This window comes from Primulina eburnea, chromosome 18, assembly GCF_022965805.1.
Source record: "Primulina eburnea isolate SZY01 chromosome 18, ASM2296580v1, whole genome shotgun sequence".
In the NCBI taxonomy this organism is placed as follows: Eukaryota; Viridiplantae; Streptophyta; class Magnoliopsida; order Lamiales; family Gesneriaceae; genus Primulina; species Primulina eburnea.
The window spans coordinates 31,157,520-31,172,480 of NC_133118.1; the positions used below are offsets into that span (position 1 = coordinate 31,157,520).

General features: G+C 35.3%; 1 protein-coding gene and 2 pseudogenes across 3 annotated transcripts; all 3 read left to right on the forward strand.

Moving 5' to 3' along the window:
- The first annotated feature begins 411 nt into the window (after positions 1-411).
- On the forward strand, positions 412-2,040 carry LOC140820289 (omega-hydroxypalmitate O-feruloyl transferase-like; annotated as a pseudogene).
- A 736-nt stretch (positions 2,041-2,776) lies between these two features.
- LOC140820288 (omega-hydroxypalmitate O-feruloyl transferase-like) lies at positions 2,777-4,736 on the forward strand (annotated as a pseudogene).
- A 3,252-nt stretch (positions 4,737-7,988) lies between these two features.
- On the forward strand, positions 7,989-11,330 carry LOC140819862 (protein TAPETUM DETERMINANT 1-like). 3 transcript variants are annotated; one of them, XM_073180107.1, is made up of 5 exons: positions 7,989-8,127; positions 8,408-8,615; positions 8,751-9,138; positions 9,288-9,413; positions 10,663-11,330. In XM_073180107.1, the coding sequence occupies exons 3-5, from the start codon at positions 9,042-9,044 to the stop codon at positions 11,028-11,030; spliced, it is 591 nt and encodes a 196-aa protein (XP_073036208.1). In that variant the 5' UTR covers positions 7,989-8,127; positions 8,408-8,615; positions 8,751-9,041; the 3' UTR covers positions 11,031-11,330. The 3 variants fall into 3 exon arrangements, with proteins under 3 accessions (XP_073036208.1, XP_073036207.1, XP_073036209.1); XM_073180106.1 differs by having other exon boundaries at positions 7,989-8,615; XM_073180108.1 differs by lacking the exon at positions 8,408-8,615.
- Positions 11,331-14,961: the final 3,631 nt, after the last annotated feature.

Here is a 14,961-nt window from a genome sequence, read left to right on the forward strand (position 1 = left end):
GAAATGGTACCGCAGTGAAAGCTGCAGACTTTGCACAGCAGAGATTTTGTGGCCATATTTGGCTTTCGGACAACTAACCAGCTGCAAGAACAAGTGCAAGTGTCAGTGTGCGACCATATCCCATTTCCACAATCTGACAAAAAGTAAATTTCCAAAATAAGAAATAGGAAATGGCATGAAACAACTGAACAGTCATGCATACGATGATTTATGAACATCTTATAAAATCCCAAGTCACTTTCAGTCAGTATTACGATTCCAAGATTCCGAGTTTGCAAATCCAGGCTGCAAAAACAGGTACGGCTTCTTTTTTTAAATCACGGGCTCATGGAAACGTATAAAGGGATCAAAATTTTTTCTAACGAAAGCTTTCTTTCTTTCCTCGCTCATTTTTCAAGATCTTGGTGGAGTATGGATATGAAAGATGGCAGCAAGGTTTTGGAACTAAATGTGCAACGTGGGGAGCCAACCCTTGTTCCACCAGCAGACGAAACAGTAAAGGGACTCTACTACTTGTCGAATCTCGATCAGAATATAGCGGTCCTCGTACGTACAATCTACTGCTATAAACCAGGGAAGAAAGGCAATGAAAATGTTGGTGAAGTTATGAAGGATGCGTTATCGAAAGTCCTCGTGCATTACTATCCACTCGCCGGACGTCTCGCGGTTAGTTCGGAGAAGAAACTTATAGTGGATTGCACTGGAGAAGGAGCTGTCTTTGTTGAAGCTGAGGCAGATTGTGAAATGGGAGAGTTGGAAGATATCACGAGGCTTGATCAAGAGACACTTGGGAACTTTGTTTATGATATTCCTGGTGCAAAAAATATGTTGGCGATCCCCCCTATGGTGGCTCAAGTAAGATATATCGTCGCTTGTGCTTATCATCCCGAGCTTTTATATAATTTTTTGGTCGCAATTTTCTTCCAAGATACGATGTTCTATTAACAACTACTGTTAAATCACAGTTGCAAATGGCTTTTGGATTCGGCTGAATCTTGTTATATTCGGATCTTGATCCTAATGGTCTAGAGCCATCGTTTCGAAGAAGGATTTATGACATGACCTGTGCTAATTCAGATTAATATATGGCAATCCTAGACAAACCAAAAGAAGCCTGTGGATTCACTTGATTCTCATATTAAGTTTAAAGATTTATTTGTAGGTAACGAAGTTCAAATGTGGGGAGGCTTTGTTCTCTTGGGTCCATGCCGTAACCATTGCATGTCTATGGGATTGCACATGGAGTTTTGTGAATTCTTGGAGTGAGACAAGCGAGAGGAACTCCACACACAAATCCCTCTCATCAATGACACGACAAGAAGCAATCCTCAAATCAAGAGACCTCCCCCTGTCGAATATCACTCACCAGGATTTTGCGAGATTGAAGACATATCCAACACTTCCGAACTATACAACAATCAAGAAATTCAATACAGATCCTTCTGCTTCGACCCTGAAAAACTCCAGAACATAAAAAACAAAGCCTTAGAAGGTCACCTAGCCCTACAAAAATGCAGCACATTTGAAGCCCTCTCGGCATTCGTTTGGCGAGCCAGAATCAAGGCACTGAACTTGGTTCCAGACCAACAAACCAAACTCCTATTCGCAGTCGACGGACGATCAAGATTTGAGCCACCTGTCCCGGAAAAATACTTTGGGAATGCAATAGTTTTAACAAACGCACTCTGTACAGCTGGAGAAATCCTCGAAAACCCGCTTTCCTATACCGTTAAACTGGTCCAAGAAGCTGTTAAAATGGTGACAGATAAGTATATGAGATCAGCTATAGATTATTTTGAAGTGACTCGAGCTAGGCCATCCTTGACTGCTACTTTGCTTATTACTACCTGGTCCAGGCTATCGTTTCATACGACAGATTTCGGCTGGGGGGAGCCGGTCGCATCGGGACCAGTCGGATTGCCGGAAAAGGAAGTGATTCTGTTTCTTCCTCATGGTGAAGAAAGGAAGAGTATCAATGTGCTTCTTGGATTGCCAGCCTCTACTATGGAGATATTTGAACAACTGGTGTTGCAAATATAGTATCAAGACAATAGTAGCTATAATTATTTTCTTGGTTTCTATTTTGGTTGTGTTTTTGTTATGCAAGTTTATATAAATAAAAGATATATACTTGAAATAACTCTATATTGATATTTGTTGGAATTCACCACAAAGATTTTAAAAATAACTTGTATGAATTTAAAATTTATTGTCAAATGGATTTACTGAAACAATTAATAGATTTGAAATTCTTGGTTTATCCAAATGCAACATCAAGGGAATTGAGTATGAAACAAAGTTCTACCTACCGTTGATGATAAAATGTGCCAAATTCCTTTGTACTTTTTTCCTTTTTGAAAGATTGTGTATTTCTGGACATAATATTATAAATTATTTCTCACGTTGTTTGTGAAAGAAGCATATTTTGTTGAAGAAGTGTACTTCAAGGTTACCACATTGATTTGGCAGCATGAGTTTTAACCTCAAACAAATAATAGCTAATCTCCATATTTGGTTATTGGACAGGTCGTTTAATACAACAATATCCCAATTTCTCAAAATCTTGCAAAAAGTAAATTTCCAAAAAGGAAAAAAAACGGTGAATGGCAGGAAGCAACTCTTGAATTTCTCTAGAGATATTTCCATTGATTAATCTTTGCTTATGAACATGTTAGATCCCAAGTCACTGTCAGTATCACACAATCTTTGATTAACCGAAACTCATCCAATTTCCAATTCCCAACACCTATGTATATTTATATTTAGAGTAATCCCTCTTCATTCTGATTCTATTAATCTGAGTTTTCAAATCCAGGCTGCATCAGCAGGGAACAGCAGGCTGGAAAAAAACATAAAAAAGGGTATTAAATTTTTGAAATAATTCTTTTTTTTCCCCTTGCTCAGTAACTTTTTATGATCTTGATCAAGTATGGATCTGAAAGATGAAAGCAAAGTTGTTGAACTAGCTGTGAAACGAGGGGAGCCAACCCTCGTTCCACCAGCAGATGAAACAGTAAAGGGCCTCTACTTCTTGTCGAATCTTGATCAGAATATAGCGGTTATGGTACGCACGATCTACTGCTATAAATCAGGGGAGAAAGGCAATGAAAATGTTGGTGAAGTGATCAAGGATGCATTGTCAAAAATCCTTGTGCATTACTATCCACTCGCGGGGCGTCTTACTATTAGCTCTGAGATGAAACTCACGGTGGATTGCACTGGAGAAAGGGTTGTTTTTGTTGAAGCTGAGGCAGATTGTGAAATAGGAGAGTTGAGAGATATTAAGAGGCTTGATCAAGAGACACTTGGGAAGCTTGTTTATGATATTCCTAGTGCAAAGAGTGTATTGGAAATTCCTCCCTTGGTGGCTCAAGTAAGATTTTCTATGATCACTTGTTGCACACAAGTCAAGCCTTTTTACACTGCAAATCAGGCTCATGATTTGCACCCCCTGAACCGGCGTGCGCGAGAGAGAGCCTCTTGACCAATCTTTCTTACACCTTCACAAAGTGTAAAACAATATAAGCTCACCAATGTCATGTTCTTTTTCCTAAATGAGACACTTCCCACTTACCATCCACAAGATTGTCCAATTTCTCATTCAAATGGACCAAGCCCAATACATAAGTCCAACACTAGCTCACTTAAATTGCTATAATTTTATGATTACAAATTATTGTTTATTCACAAAATATTGCCTGAACAATAAAATATAATGATATTAGTACATTGATAGGCTTATGAATATTCTTGCAGGTAACAAAATTGAAATGCGGGGGATTTGTTATTGGACTGTGCATGAACCATTGCATGTTCGATGGGATTGGAGCAATGGAATTTGTCAATTGTTGGAGGGAGATAGCAAGAGGAATCCCACTTAAAATCCCTCCATTCATCGACAGAAGCATCCTCAAATCAAGAAACCCTCCCCACTTCGAATTCCCCCACCATGAATTTGCAGAGATTGAAGACATATCCAACATTTCTGAACTTTATATCAATCAAGAAATGCACTACAAATCCTTCTGTTTCGACCCCGAAAAACTCCAGAACATAAAAGACAAAGCCTCGGAAGATCACCAAACCCTACAAAAGTGCAGCACATTCGAAGCCCTTACCGCATTCGTTTGGCGAGCCCGAATCCAGGCACTGAACCTGAATCCACACCAACAAACGAAACTCCTATTCCCAGTCAATGCACGATCAAGACTAGAGCCACCCATACCAGAAAAGTACTTTGGGAATGCAATAGTTTTAACAAGCTCACTCTGCAGTGTAGGAGAGGTACTAGAAAACCCGCTTTCGTACACCGTAAAACTGGTTCAAGAAGCTGTTAAAATGGTGACAGATGAGTATATGAGATCAGCTATAGATTATGTCGAAGTGACTCGAGCAAAGCCATCTTTGGCTGCAACCTTGCTGATTACTACTTGGTCCAGGCTATCGTTTCATACAACAGATTTTGGTTGGGGGAGCCGGCTGTATCGGTGCCGGTCGTGTTGCCGGGAAAAGAATTAGTTCTGTTTCTTCCTCATGGCGAAGAAAGGAAGAGTGTTAATGTGGTGCTTGGATTGCCAGCTTCTGCTATGCAGATATTTGGACAGCTTGTGCTGCAAATATAGCACAAGGGATCGAAATCGAATCTGTTTATGTTCTTGTGCTTGTAAAGTGTTCTTGAAACTGGTTTTTTCTCTTTTTTTGTACAACTATATAATGGTTCCATCTTTATATTTAGCGAGCGGATATAAATTTACCATCGCAGATATTAGCGATTTAAACGAACATTTTATCGAACGAATCTTGAAATACGTCGTTAAATTAGCGAAGTGTTAATCTCTTGCTTAATCAGCCAAATTTTTGTGTTCATGTATTATATCCCTCAGGTTTTTTCTCTAGTCCTTCTATGATTACTGCATGGTAAAATAAAGACTCAGACTCCTTAACCTCCGATCCGCTTTCAAGTACCGTAAAATCGATCTAGAGATGAGTACATGAGATCAGCTATAGATTATTTCCAAGTGATCACTCGAGCCAGGCCATCCTTGGCTGCAACTTTTCTTATTACTTCTTGGTCCATGCTATCATTTCATACGACATGTTTTTTGTTGGGGAAAGCCGACAGCGTCGGCGCCAATCATGTTGCCTGAAAAAGAAGTGATTCTGTTTCTTCACCATGAGGAAGAAAAGAAGAATATCAATGTGCTTCTTGGATTGCCAGCTTCTGCTATGGAGATGTGAGCATGCAAATATAGAATCTTTTGTATGATAAGTTGTGGTTTGGGCTTTGGGCTCTGGTTTCTGTTGTGAAAGTTGTGGGCTCCCAATAAGTAGAAAACACATTAATTTGGGCTTTAACCAGATAATTGGCCCATTGCATCCTAAAATATTTCCAATTATTACTAAGGCTAAGTTTAATTATAAAATTTATTAATAAAATATAATATATGTAACAATAAATGGAGTGCAAGTAACAATTTTCTTATTCCATATTAGGAGAGTTGTTACCTGTATATTTTTACATGTACAAGATGTTCATATGATCATCTGTAATATATATATTTTTTTAATTCAGATGATAACTTGAGCATCTTATACAAAAAAACACAAAGAGTTCTTGACTTTTGCATAAATTTTTGATATAAAGATTACCACAGAAAATTGAAGGTCATTTTCATGCATTTTTAGTCATACTTATATCAGGTCCTCGTCGTGCCATGACGAGTGACGATTTAACAAAGAAGAGTTAGAGTTCGAACTCGAGCTCGACCTCTAATCTAGTAATTCTTGGCTTCCGCGAGCTGAGTTTGAGGATTGAATTTTATTTTTAATAAGAAAAAAAATGTCTTTAAAAAAAAAACTAAAAGTATCATATGAAATCATGATAAAATTAAAGGTGGGCCGATGAATTAATACTTCTACAAAAATAAAATACAGAAATTAAATTTATAAAACTGATACTCGAACTTTACTCATCGAATTTTAGCTCAACTCGATTTGAGTTCGATCGAATATCTGTCTCTAATAAGTTTTAACATTTTTTGCAAAAATTAAAAAATTAAATTTTCACCACAATCCTCAAATCTCGTGTACGTATACAAAACCAAACAACACTTGCTCAAATAATATGTGCATTATATATTTTATCATAGGGAATTTTTGTCCTTTTTTAAAAAATTAGGAGGCCAATTTTTCTTAAAAAAATTGATCAGGGGCAATGGGTATGATCACCAAAAAAAAACAAATTTTTTGGCTCTAAAATCACCAAAACTTGCTGTCTAAGGTTATAAAAATCATATAAATATTGATTATTGTGATCAATCTGATCAAATTAAAATTAATAAATTAGAATAAGACGATTTAAAAATTAACAGTCAAATTTGTTAGATGAGTCTTCAATCCGACCAAAACCATGAAAAAATATGATTTTATATGTCAAAATATTTATTTTCATTTAAATATAGATTAGATCGACCCGTATCATGGATATATACTTGTGAGATGATATCACAATAAACTTTTAATAATTTAGAGAAAAGAAAATATCACCTAATAAATATCTATATATACTTTCCATTGTGTGGTAAAAGAGATCTTCAAAATCCTCTCCAAGAGATTTCCATTAAAACTTTTGAGATAAAATATTTAATTTTTTTGTGCCTTCCTATATTCAATAAACCGTTACGATCGTAGTGTCATTACATTAGTAAATTATTTGTTCTTAAAACTCGAGTATTATTCGTAGTAGATCCGTTCGGTTGTTGGAGGACTTCATTTTGGTGCATCAGTAGTAGAAAAGTCTAACGTGCAGATCAGTTGAGACAAAAAAAAAGTATATATCCATCAACGTGATTTAGATCATCTGCTGTGATTGAAAATATAGTATCCGGTGTTGTGCATTTTTTTACACGAGATGATCAATAGTAGAAAAGTCTGACGTCCAGATTAGTTTGAGACAAAACAAACTATATATCCATCAACGGGATTTGGATCATCTGTTGTGATTGAAAATACAGTATCTGGTGGTGTGCATGCATTTTTTATATGAGATGATCAGTTGATCATCTTATGGGCCTCAGACAGTGTCAGATAAAATTGAAAAATTATCAGAGAAAACAAAATGATCAACTGATCATCTCATGTAAAAAGTACATGCATAACACCAACTGCTATGTTTTCAGGCACAACAGAGGATCAAAATCCCTATCAACGACCTAGCTCATATGATAAACATAATTTTGAATATGTGCATGTTATGTTTTACTAATCAAATCCAACCAATAGAAATGTAATCGAGTTGAGCCGAACCGAACTCTTGAATGTTTGAGCTGGATTCGTTTATAATCGAGCCGAGCTCGAGCTTTATTTAACGAATATATGCATAGCTCACGAGCTTATTCAAGTCTTTATCGAGTATAAACCAGCTTAATAAATACGAATTATACATTTAAATTTTAATTAAATTAATTAAAGATTAAATTATATATTTAAAGAAAAATATATTATTTATTAAAATTTGTATAAAATAAATAAATTAAATAGATTTTTCTATATATTTCATAAATAATATGCAAAATCAATAAATCAAATATCAAAACTGTTATTTTTTCATCTAAAAGATTATTCGTTAACTTATCAACGAACATTTTCACGAGCTAACGCGTCGAATACTGTAAAGCTTGAGTTTAGTTTGTTTATATTAACGAGCCTCATTAAACAAGCTCAAACAAACGTTTATCGAATCGAGCTTCGAAGAGCTCACAAACGATTTGGTTTGTTTACATCCCGACCAACCAAATTTTAAAACCGAGTAAAATAAAACACGAACCTTTTTCCCAGGTAGTACTGAATTTGAATGTATATGGTTACAGGCCTACGAGGTGAGTTAAACCCCTCAACTAACCATGCAATAGACTCCACGTGCTGTATTTAACCATGGTTAAATTTCTCCTCTGCTAATTTCCCATTCATTCATGAAATAGAGAAATCAATGCTCCGCACGCTTTCATGGCTTCTCTTCAATTCCATCCCCTCCAATACCCTAATTAAATAGGGATTCAATACGCATACGCACATTCAATCGAGCGCAGTTCTCGGAGCTGATCCCTCGATCGCAAGTCTAAGCAAAAGGTGAAACAAAGGGATCTCTGTATGGATTATGCTATTTTGCTGCCGCTGCGAAAAACTCTGCCATTTTTGTCTGCTCTGAGTTTTCTGATCGCACACCTCCATTTTAACTTCAATGCTCTGCAGTCTGTCTGTCCCCATGTTAATGTTCATGTTTGTGTATCATGCATAAATATACGGATGGGTTTTGTGGTGTTGCTGTGTTGGTGTTGTTTCGTCGGTTGTTGGATGGTTTTTCTTTTGTTTGCTTTCTGTATCTGATTTTTGTGATTGCATTTATTAGGAAAGGAGCTTTGTGTTCGGGGAAAAAATTCGGCTGTGGGCTCTTTTCCCGTGATTGTGTTAAAAGCGATGTCGGGGAACTTACCCTTTTGATGCTTAAATTCTGAGAAAAATTTCACGTAGACTTTCATCGAACACCCACTCTCGTCTTCCTCTATATATGTAACAGCTCTCTTTTCCCGAGTCAAATCTCTGGTATTCTTGCCTTTGTGAGTATTGGAATGTTTTTCGATTCAGATGTTGAAACTTGCTTCACACACGATTGATTTTATTTGTTTTCTTTTTTTTTTATTTTCCTTTGCTGTTTGTGTTGATTTGAATCGGTTTAATGGGTTCTGTTTCAGAGATTTGCAGCCGTGAAATCGAAATCAAAGCTGTCAAGTCACGTCGAAGCTTTTCATCGTTCTCTCTCCAGTTCAGTCAAAGGAAAATATAAAGCTGATTTAGGCTTCATTCGTCCAGTTCCTACAGTTCACTCTCTGGCGGTGATTTTCTCGATTCCCGCTGGTTTAAGCCTATACCTGCTAGCTTAGCTTCTGTGCGGCCCCGACTTGACTCGGATATATCCAACTCCCTAACGTTTCCTTTCGGCAAAAATACAGCTCCTAGTTGAAATATTCGGCGCCGGTAAACAAATGAGGCCCGAATCATCATTACGGCGGCGAAGAATCGCTTCATTTACTGCGGTTTTGGCGGTCACATTCTCGCTCCTCGTTATTCAAACCTATTCAGGTCATTGTTTATTGTTAACACAGAACTATATGTGGGTTTTCTGTGCATTAAGTTCTTAGTTTATGGCGGAAATCATATCACTAAATATTAATATTTCTTGCTGTATTTTTGTTTGATTTCTATTTCATTGGGTTTCCTTCTTGTTTCAGATCATTGTAAATTGCAGGTCGGTAAAGTTTTATCTGAGAAGAAGAATTTAATGGAAACCAAGAACACAGAGATGGAAACCAAGAACACACCCTCTGTCAATACTCATCGCAAGCTGCTTGTTCTTGGTAATTTCCATTTCTTGCATATTCCGAATTACCAGATATAATTATGAATAAATGGATTTGTTGCCATTCTTTGAACTAACTAACTTTTCGGGCAAGAAATATATTTTTACCATTAAATATGAATCATCTATTTGGATAAAGTGCACACATGTGTACGCTCTGTGTGTATGTAACAAATAGTACACACACTGTGAGTCTGCTCACTGTGCGCACTACGCCACAGTCGTCGGGTTGTGCAGTGCGCCACCGGCATATACGGCCTCAGCCCACTTTTTCTTCTCAGTTGTCGAGTACGGCTCTGCCTACTATAGGTGGCAGCAACTTCTACGTATCATTTTTTTCTAACACGCGCCCCATATATCGTACACCTCCTGCTGTCTAATACTTCCAATAACCCTGTAATAATATCACCCTAATTATCCAATAGAGTGGCTAATTATTTTGTTTCTCTGCATTTAATCACGTTGCTATCTAAAAGAATCACATGCACCGGATGCACGTGTGCATTGATAAGACTGACGTCGTATGAAAGGAGCGCATTTTAGCAAAGTTAATGCGTAGGTTAGTGGGTCTTATAATTTATTATTATTATTGAAGAAAAGTATAAAGGACCTTTTTGGTGGCTTGTTTGATAGCCCATATTATGTTGACAGGGTGTATTTTATAGCATGGACAGTTGTTAGAAAGCGGAAACCATCAATTTGAATGAAGTCCTCCTCCTCTATTCTCCATGCAAAATCCCTCTTTTGTTCAGATGTCCCTTTCTAAAGGCCTTTGCTCATTGTCCAAGAATTTTATTACAACCATTATTGATATACAATTAATTCTGACATTTCAATATATTTAGCAATATCAAATGCTAGAAATTAAGTACTTTTTGTAAAAAAAGAAGAGAAATGAAGTAAACATTTTGTTGTTTGTGAGAAAGGGTTTTCTTTAGTGCAGTTTTAATTTCTAACACGTAAATAGAGTAAAAAATATGATGATATATGCAATTAATGTCCCTTCGAAAGCCAAAATCTTGCATAATTAGTGGGTCTCGTGATTCGTTTTGAGATCAGATATCGGTTATGTTAACTTATTCTTATCCATATTTCTGCAATTTTTGAATAGCTACAACTATAATTATCGGTATTGTCAACCTCGATTCATGTTAAAGATTCGGACTTTTTTCTAAAAAAGTGTCATTTCAAGATCATGATTGGTTTTGCACTGAAGTTTTGTTTGTATTTGTTGGGTTCTTTGACAGGTCCAAGAAAAGAAGATGAAAAGGGTACTGAAAAGAAAGTGGAGCCCAACAGAATCTGGAGCGAAAGGTGTTCAAAATCAGACATAGTGATCAGCCAGGGCGCCACCGAGCCGCTGCCCAACGGCATCCCCACGTACACGGTGGAGATAATGAACGTCTGCGTCTCCGGCTGCGACATTTCCGCCATCCACCTCAGCTGCGGCTGGTTCAGCTCCGCCCGCCTCGTCAATCCCAGAGTATTCAAACGCATTCGATTCGACGACTGTCTCGTTAACGACGGCAACCCACTCATCAACGGCCGCACGCTCTCCTTCCAATACGCCAACACCTTCCGCTACCCCCTCTCCGTCTCCTCCGTCACTTGCTGACTTCCGGGGCAAGCTCCGATCCGACCAGAGAAATTAAAGAAAAAATCAAGATTTTATACTCTAATTTTTAAGGAATTCCACTACTAACCAACAAATTTAAATATAGCGATATAGGGTTGTGTAAAGCAACTTAGAAGCAGATCGAAGGCGAAAAATAGTGAAGATCAAGGCATCTATTGAATTATTCTATCAGGAAATTTGACTTTTTTTTCTGCTTTATTTTGCTTTATGCTTGATCGGAAATTAGTAGTTTTTGTAGAATTGTAAATGCCTGGAGAAAATATAGGTTTTGGTTGTGAATGAAAGATTAGAGATATATTAATCATTATCTTGTTAGTTTATGAAATATTATTTTTATTATTTTCTTTCTTGGTGTTGGTTTTAATTTGACTTGATTACTATCGCAATTATTCCTCTAAATATAATTTTTTGTTGCAACACGAATTATTCTCATATATTAATTTTGTGAGACAGATTTCTCAATCGATATGACTCATAAAAAATATTAATTTTGTATGTTAAAAATATTATTTTTCTTTGTATATATAGAACTGGCCGATCAGTTTCACATAACATATATAGGTCCATAAGAACGTCTAAACAAATCTACTCATATCATATAATTTACAAAATAGGAACAATACACGAACCCAACATTAAACACATATCTTTTGGACGAATCCAAATTGGACCATACGGATTATGGGGCGTGTTAAGACCCAGACCCGTGACAGAATCCGGTTATAGGACATGTAATTAGTTTTGGCAAAAACTTGTGTGAAACGGTTTCACGAGTCATATTTTGTAAAACAGATCTCTTATTTGGGTCATTTATGAAAAAATATTACTTTTTATTGTGAATATCAGTAGAGTAGACCCGCCACACTGATAAAGATTCATGAAAACGTCTCACAAAAAACCTACTTATGGGTTTTTAATAAACCCGTCTATGTATACAATATTGAATTAATAATTTATTTAAAATTTTAAATATATGAAACAACATCAAATAATTTAGTTACTTTTTGTAGCATCATTTAGAAGTCTTTGAATTGCTTGTGGGTTCAACTCGAATTGGATCCGTCCGGATCAATACATGACAAAAAAATAGTGGTCTAGGACCTGATCGGTCTCGGGTTTGGTTAAACACATCTCGTTTTCATTCCTAAACCTAAACGACTTAATTTGATTAAATAAAAAACCGTATATTGTTACGCATACAAGTATATATGTTTGTATTATATAAAATATACATAAAATTTATATACTCCATCTTTTTAATTTTTTTAAAAATCGAAGTAGTGATATTTTACCCATATGTAGCAATTAAATGGTAGTTAATAGTAATAAGTATCATTCAATTTTATACAAAGTTAGTGTTACAGCTGTATTATAATATTTTAAATTTTCACTTTGGTTCTTTTTTTTTTGAACATAACTTTTGTTCGTTTATTGAAGTTACCCATGTGATGCTCTTTATTAGTAACTTCTACCATGAAATTGACATTCCTTTTTTTCTTATTGTGAAATAAAAAGGTGTCAAATTGAAATTAGGCCGAGAAAAGAAAAGAAAACTGACACACATCAGACAAAAGCTTGTGTGAGACAGTTTCACGGGTCGTATTTTGTGAGACATATCTTTTATTTGGGTCATCCATTAAAATATTACTTTTTATGCTAAAAGCATCACTTTTTTTGTGAATATCGGTAGGGTTGACACGTCTCACAGATAAAGATTCGTGAGATCGTCTCACTAGATACTTACTACATATATGATTGTGCGCTAGATATTTGAAGCTTAACTTATATGAAAATAATAATGAGATGTTAGAAACAAGATATATACAATAAATTTTTTTATGATGTGTGAATTTGTAATCACTACTATTCGGTGTGAATAGAGTAAATCATCGGGATAACTCAATATCCTGGAAACCACTCTAGCCAGTAAACAATGCTGAACAAGTCATGTGCGACAAGTCCGTTCGAAAAAGTGTAGATAGGGGAAATCGAACTTCTAATAATTGATCTAACGCTCTCTTGCTTCACCAACTCACATATTTTCTTGGAGACTAATTAAAATCTTTATGTTAAAAGACACTATAACCATAAGACAAAAATAGGTATAACAGGTCCAATAAGGAGCACTGATGAAAAAAATTCATGAGAATACAATGGATGGATGAATTTGAAATCTAAAATAAGATTTTATTTTAAATAATTAATTATCTACTTTTTCAACCATTGTAATATATTTCAATTTTATTTAGATATAGATTATTTTAGATATAGATTATTTCAATTATTATTATTATTTTTCAAAAATAATTCCCACAAATCTAAATCATATAACCCAATTGCGATGGTTCACTCTCCACATACAAATTCAGATTGTGCTTTTCATGGAATTTTTTTTAATACAAATTCAGAAGCTCCTAAATTATTCTTAAAAATTATCAAATAAACATTTTTACAGACCATGTCTAATATTAATTTTGGATTTCATTGTGAAAAGTACATGTTTTTTTTAAAATTTTATATCTAGATTATTTGATATAAATATTTATTTCAAAATCTTACTACTAATAACAATAACATTAAAAATAATTTAATCTATATGTTTTTACTCGAAAATATAATACAAGTAAATAAATTCATAAATACGAGAATACTAATAGCAGTTGTACCTGAGTTTTGAGTTTAACAAAATTAGAATTCACGAGGACAGATTGTGTTAAGGTGTAATATAGGTCATAGAGCTCGATCGAACATTGTGATTGCGCTGCTGTACGACTTAAAAAAATTTAATTGGACTATTACGACTAGTTATAACTTTTGATAAAATAGCAAACGTCAGATCCTACAAATTGTTTTTATAACCCAATTCAAAATAAAAAAATATAATCTTCCGTGTAAAATTAAGATATTTTAAAATCAGGCAAAAACTTGTGTGACGGTTTCATGGTCATATTTTGTGAGACAAATATCTTATTTAGGTCATCCTTGAAAAAATATATAATTTTTTATGCTAAGAGTATTACTTTTTATTGTGAATATCGGTATGATTGATCCGTCTCACAGATAAATATTTGTGAGACCGTCTCACAAGAGACATACTCTTAAAATCAAATATTTTTGTTGATTAGCTTAAGATGCTTAGGGAGCGTTTGGTTGGCTTGATAAAGTGGGATAGATTATTTTATCCTATTTTATCCGGCGTTTGGTACGGGTGATTATTTAACCAGTCAATCCCTTCTATGAATGATTAGGTTATATTAGGTAGGTTAAATAATACCTCCTCACCCCCTAGGATTATTTATTCTACTCTTAATCCATCATATTTTTCCAATTTTACCCTTCTCCTAAATTCAAACTCACCATCACTTCCCGCCTAAATTCAAACTCACCACCACTTCCCGCCGCCGCAACGACCGCCGCCGGCCGACCGCCGCCCCCGCCGGCCGAGCACCGGCCGACCGCCGGCCGAAATTTCCGGCCGCAGCCCCCCGCCGCCCATTTCCGGCGGACCATTTCCGGCCGGCCGCCGACCGCCGCCGCCGCGAAGGGGAAGGGCAATTTCGTCTTTTCATCAAAAAATTCAAAATTATCCTACACTTAAAAATCTTACCAAACATAATATTATTTTACCCCATATTAATCCATCATACCACAATCATTTTCTTTATCATTTACATACTAATCATTAGTTTATCTTATCTTTCCAACCAAACGTAGCCTTAAAACTATTATAATATACATAGAAAAGTTTTTTTTAGAAGTTAAATAAATATTTTATTTTGTAAATTTTTTAATTTTATTCTTAAACTTTAATATCATGTTCATTTTTTTTTTTAAATTCAAAATTCGTTTTGTATTTTTTTTTAAATTTTTAATAAATGTGAATAATATAAAATAATAATTTCATTTACCA

Bases quoted from the DNA above. Each gene is read 5' to 3' on its own strand.
- LOC140819862 (XM_073180106.1), top strand. From the start codon at position 9,042: ATGAGGCCCGAATCATCATTACGGCGGCGAAGAATCGCTTCATTTACT. The intron at 9,139-9,287 runs GTCATTGTTTAT...TTCTTGTTTCAG, and splicing joins CGTTATTCAAACCTATTCAG to ATCATTGTAAATTGCAGGTC. The intron at 9,414-10,662 runs GTAATTTCCATT...GTTCTTTGACAG, and splicing joins TCGCAAGCTGCTTGTTCTTG to GTCCAAGAAAAGAAGATGAA.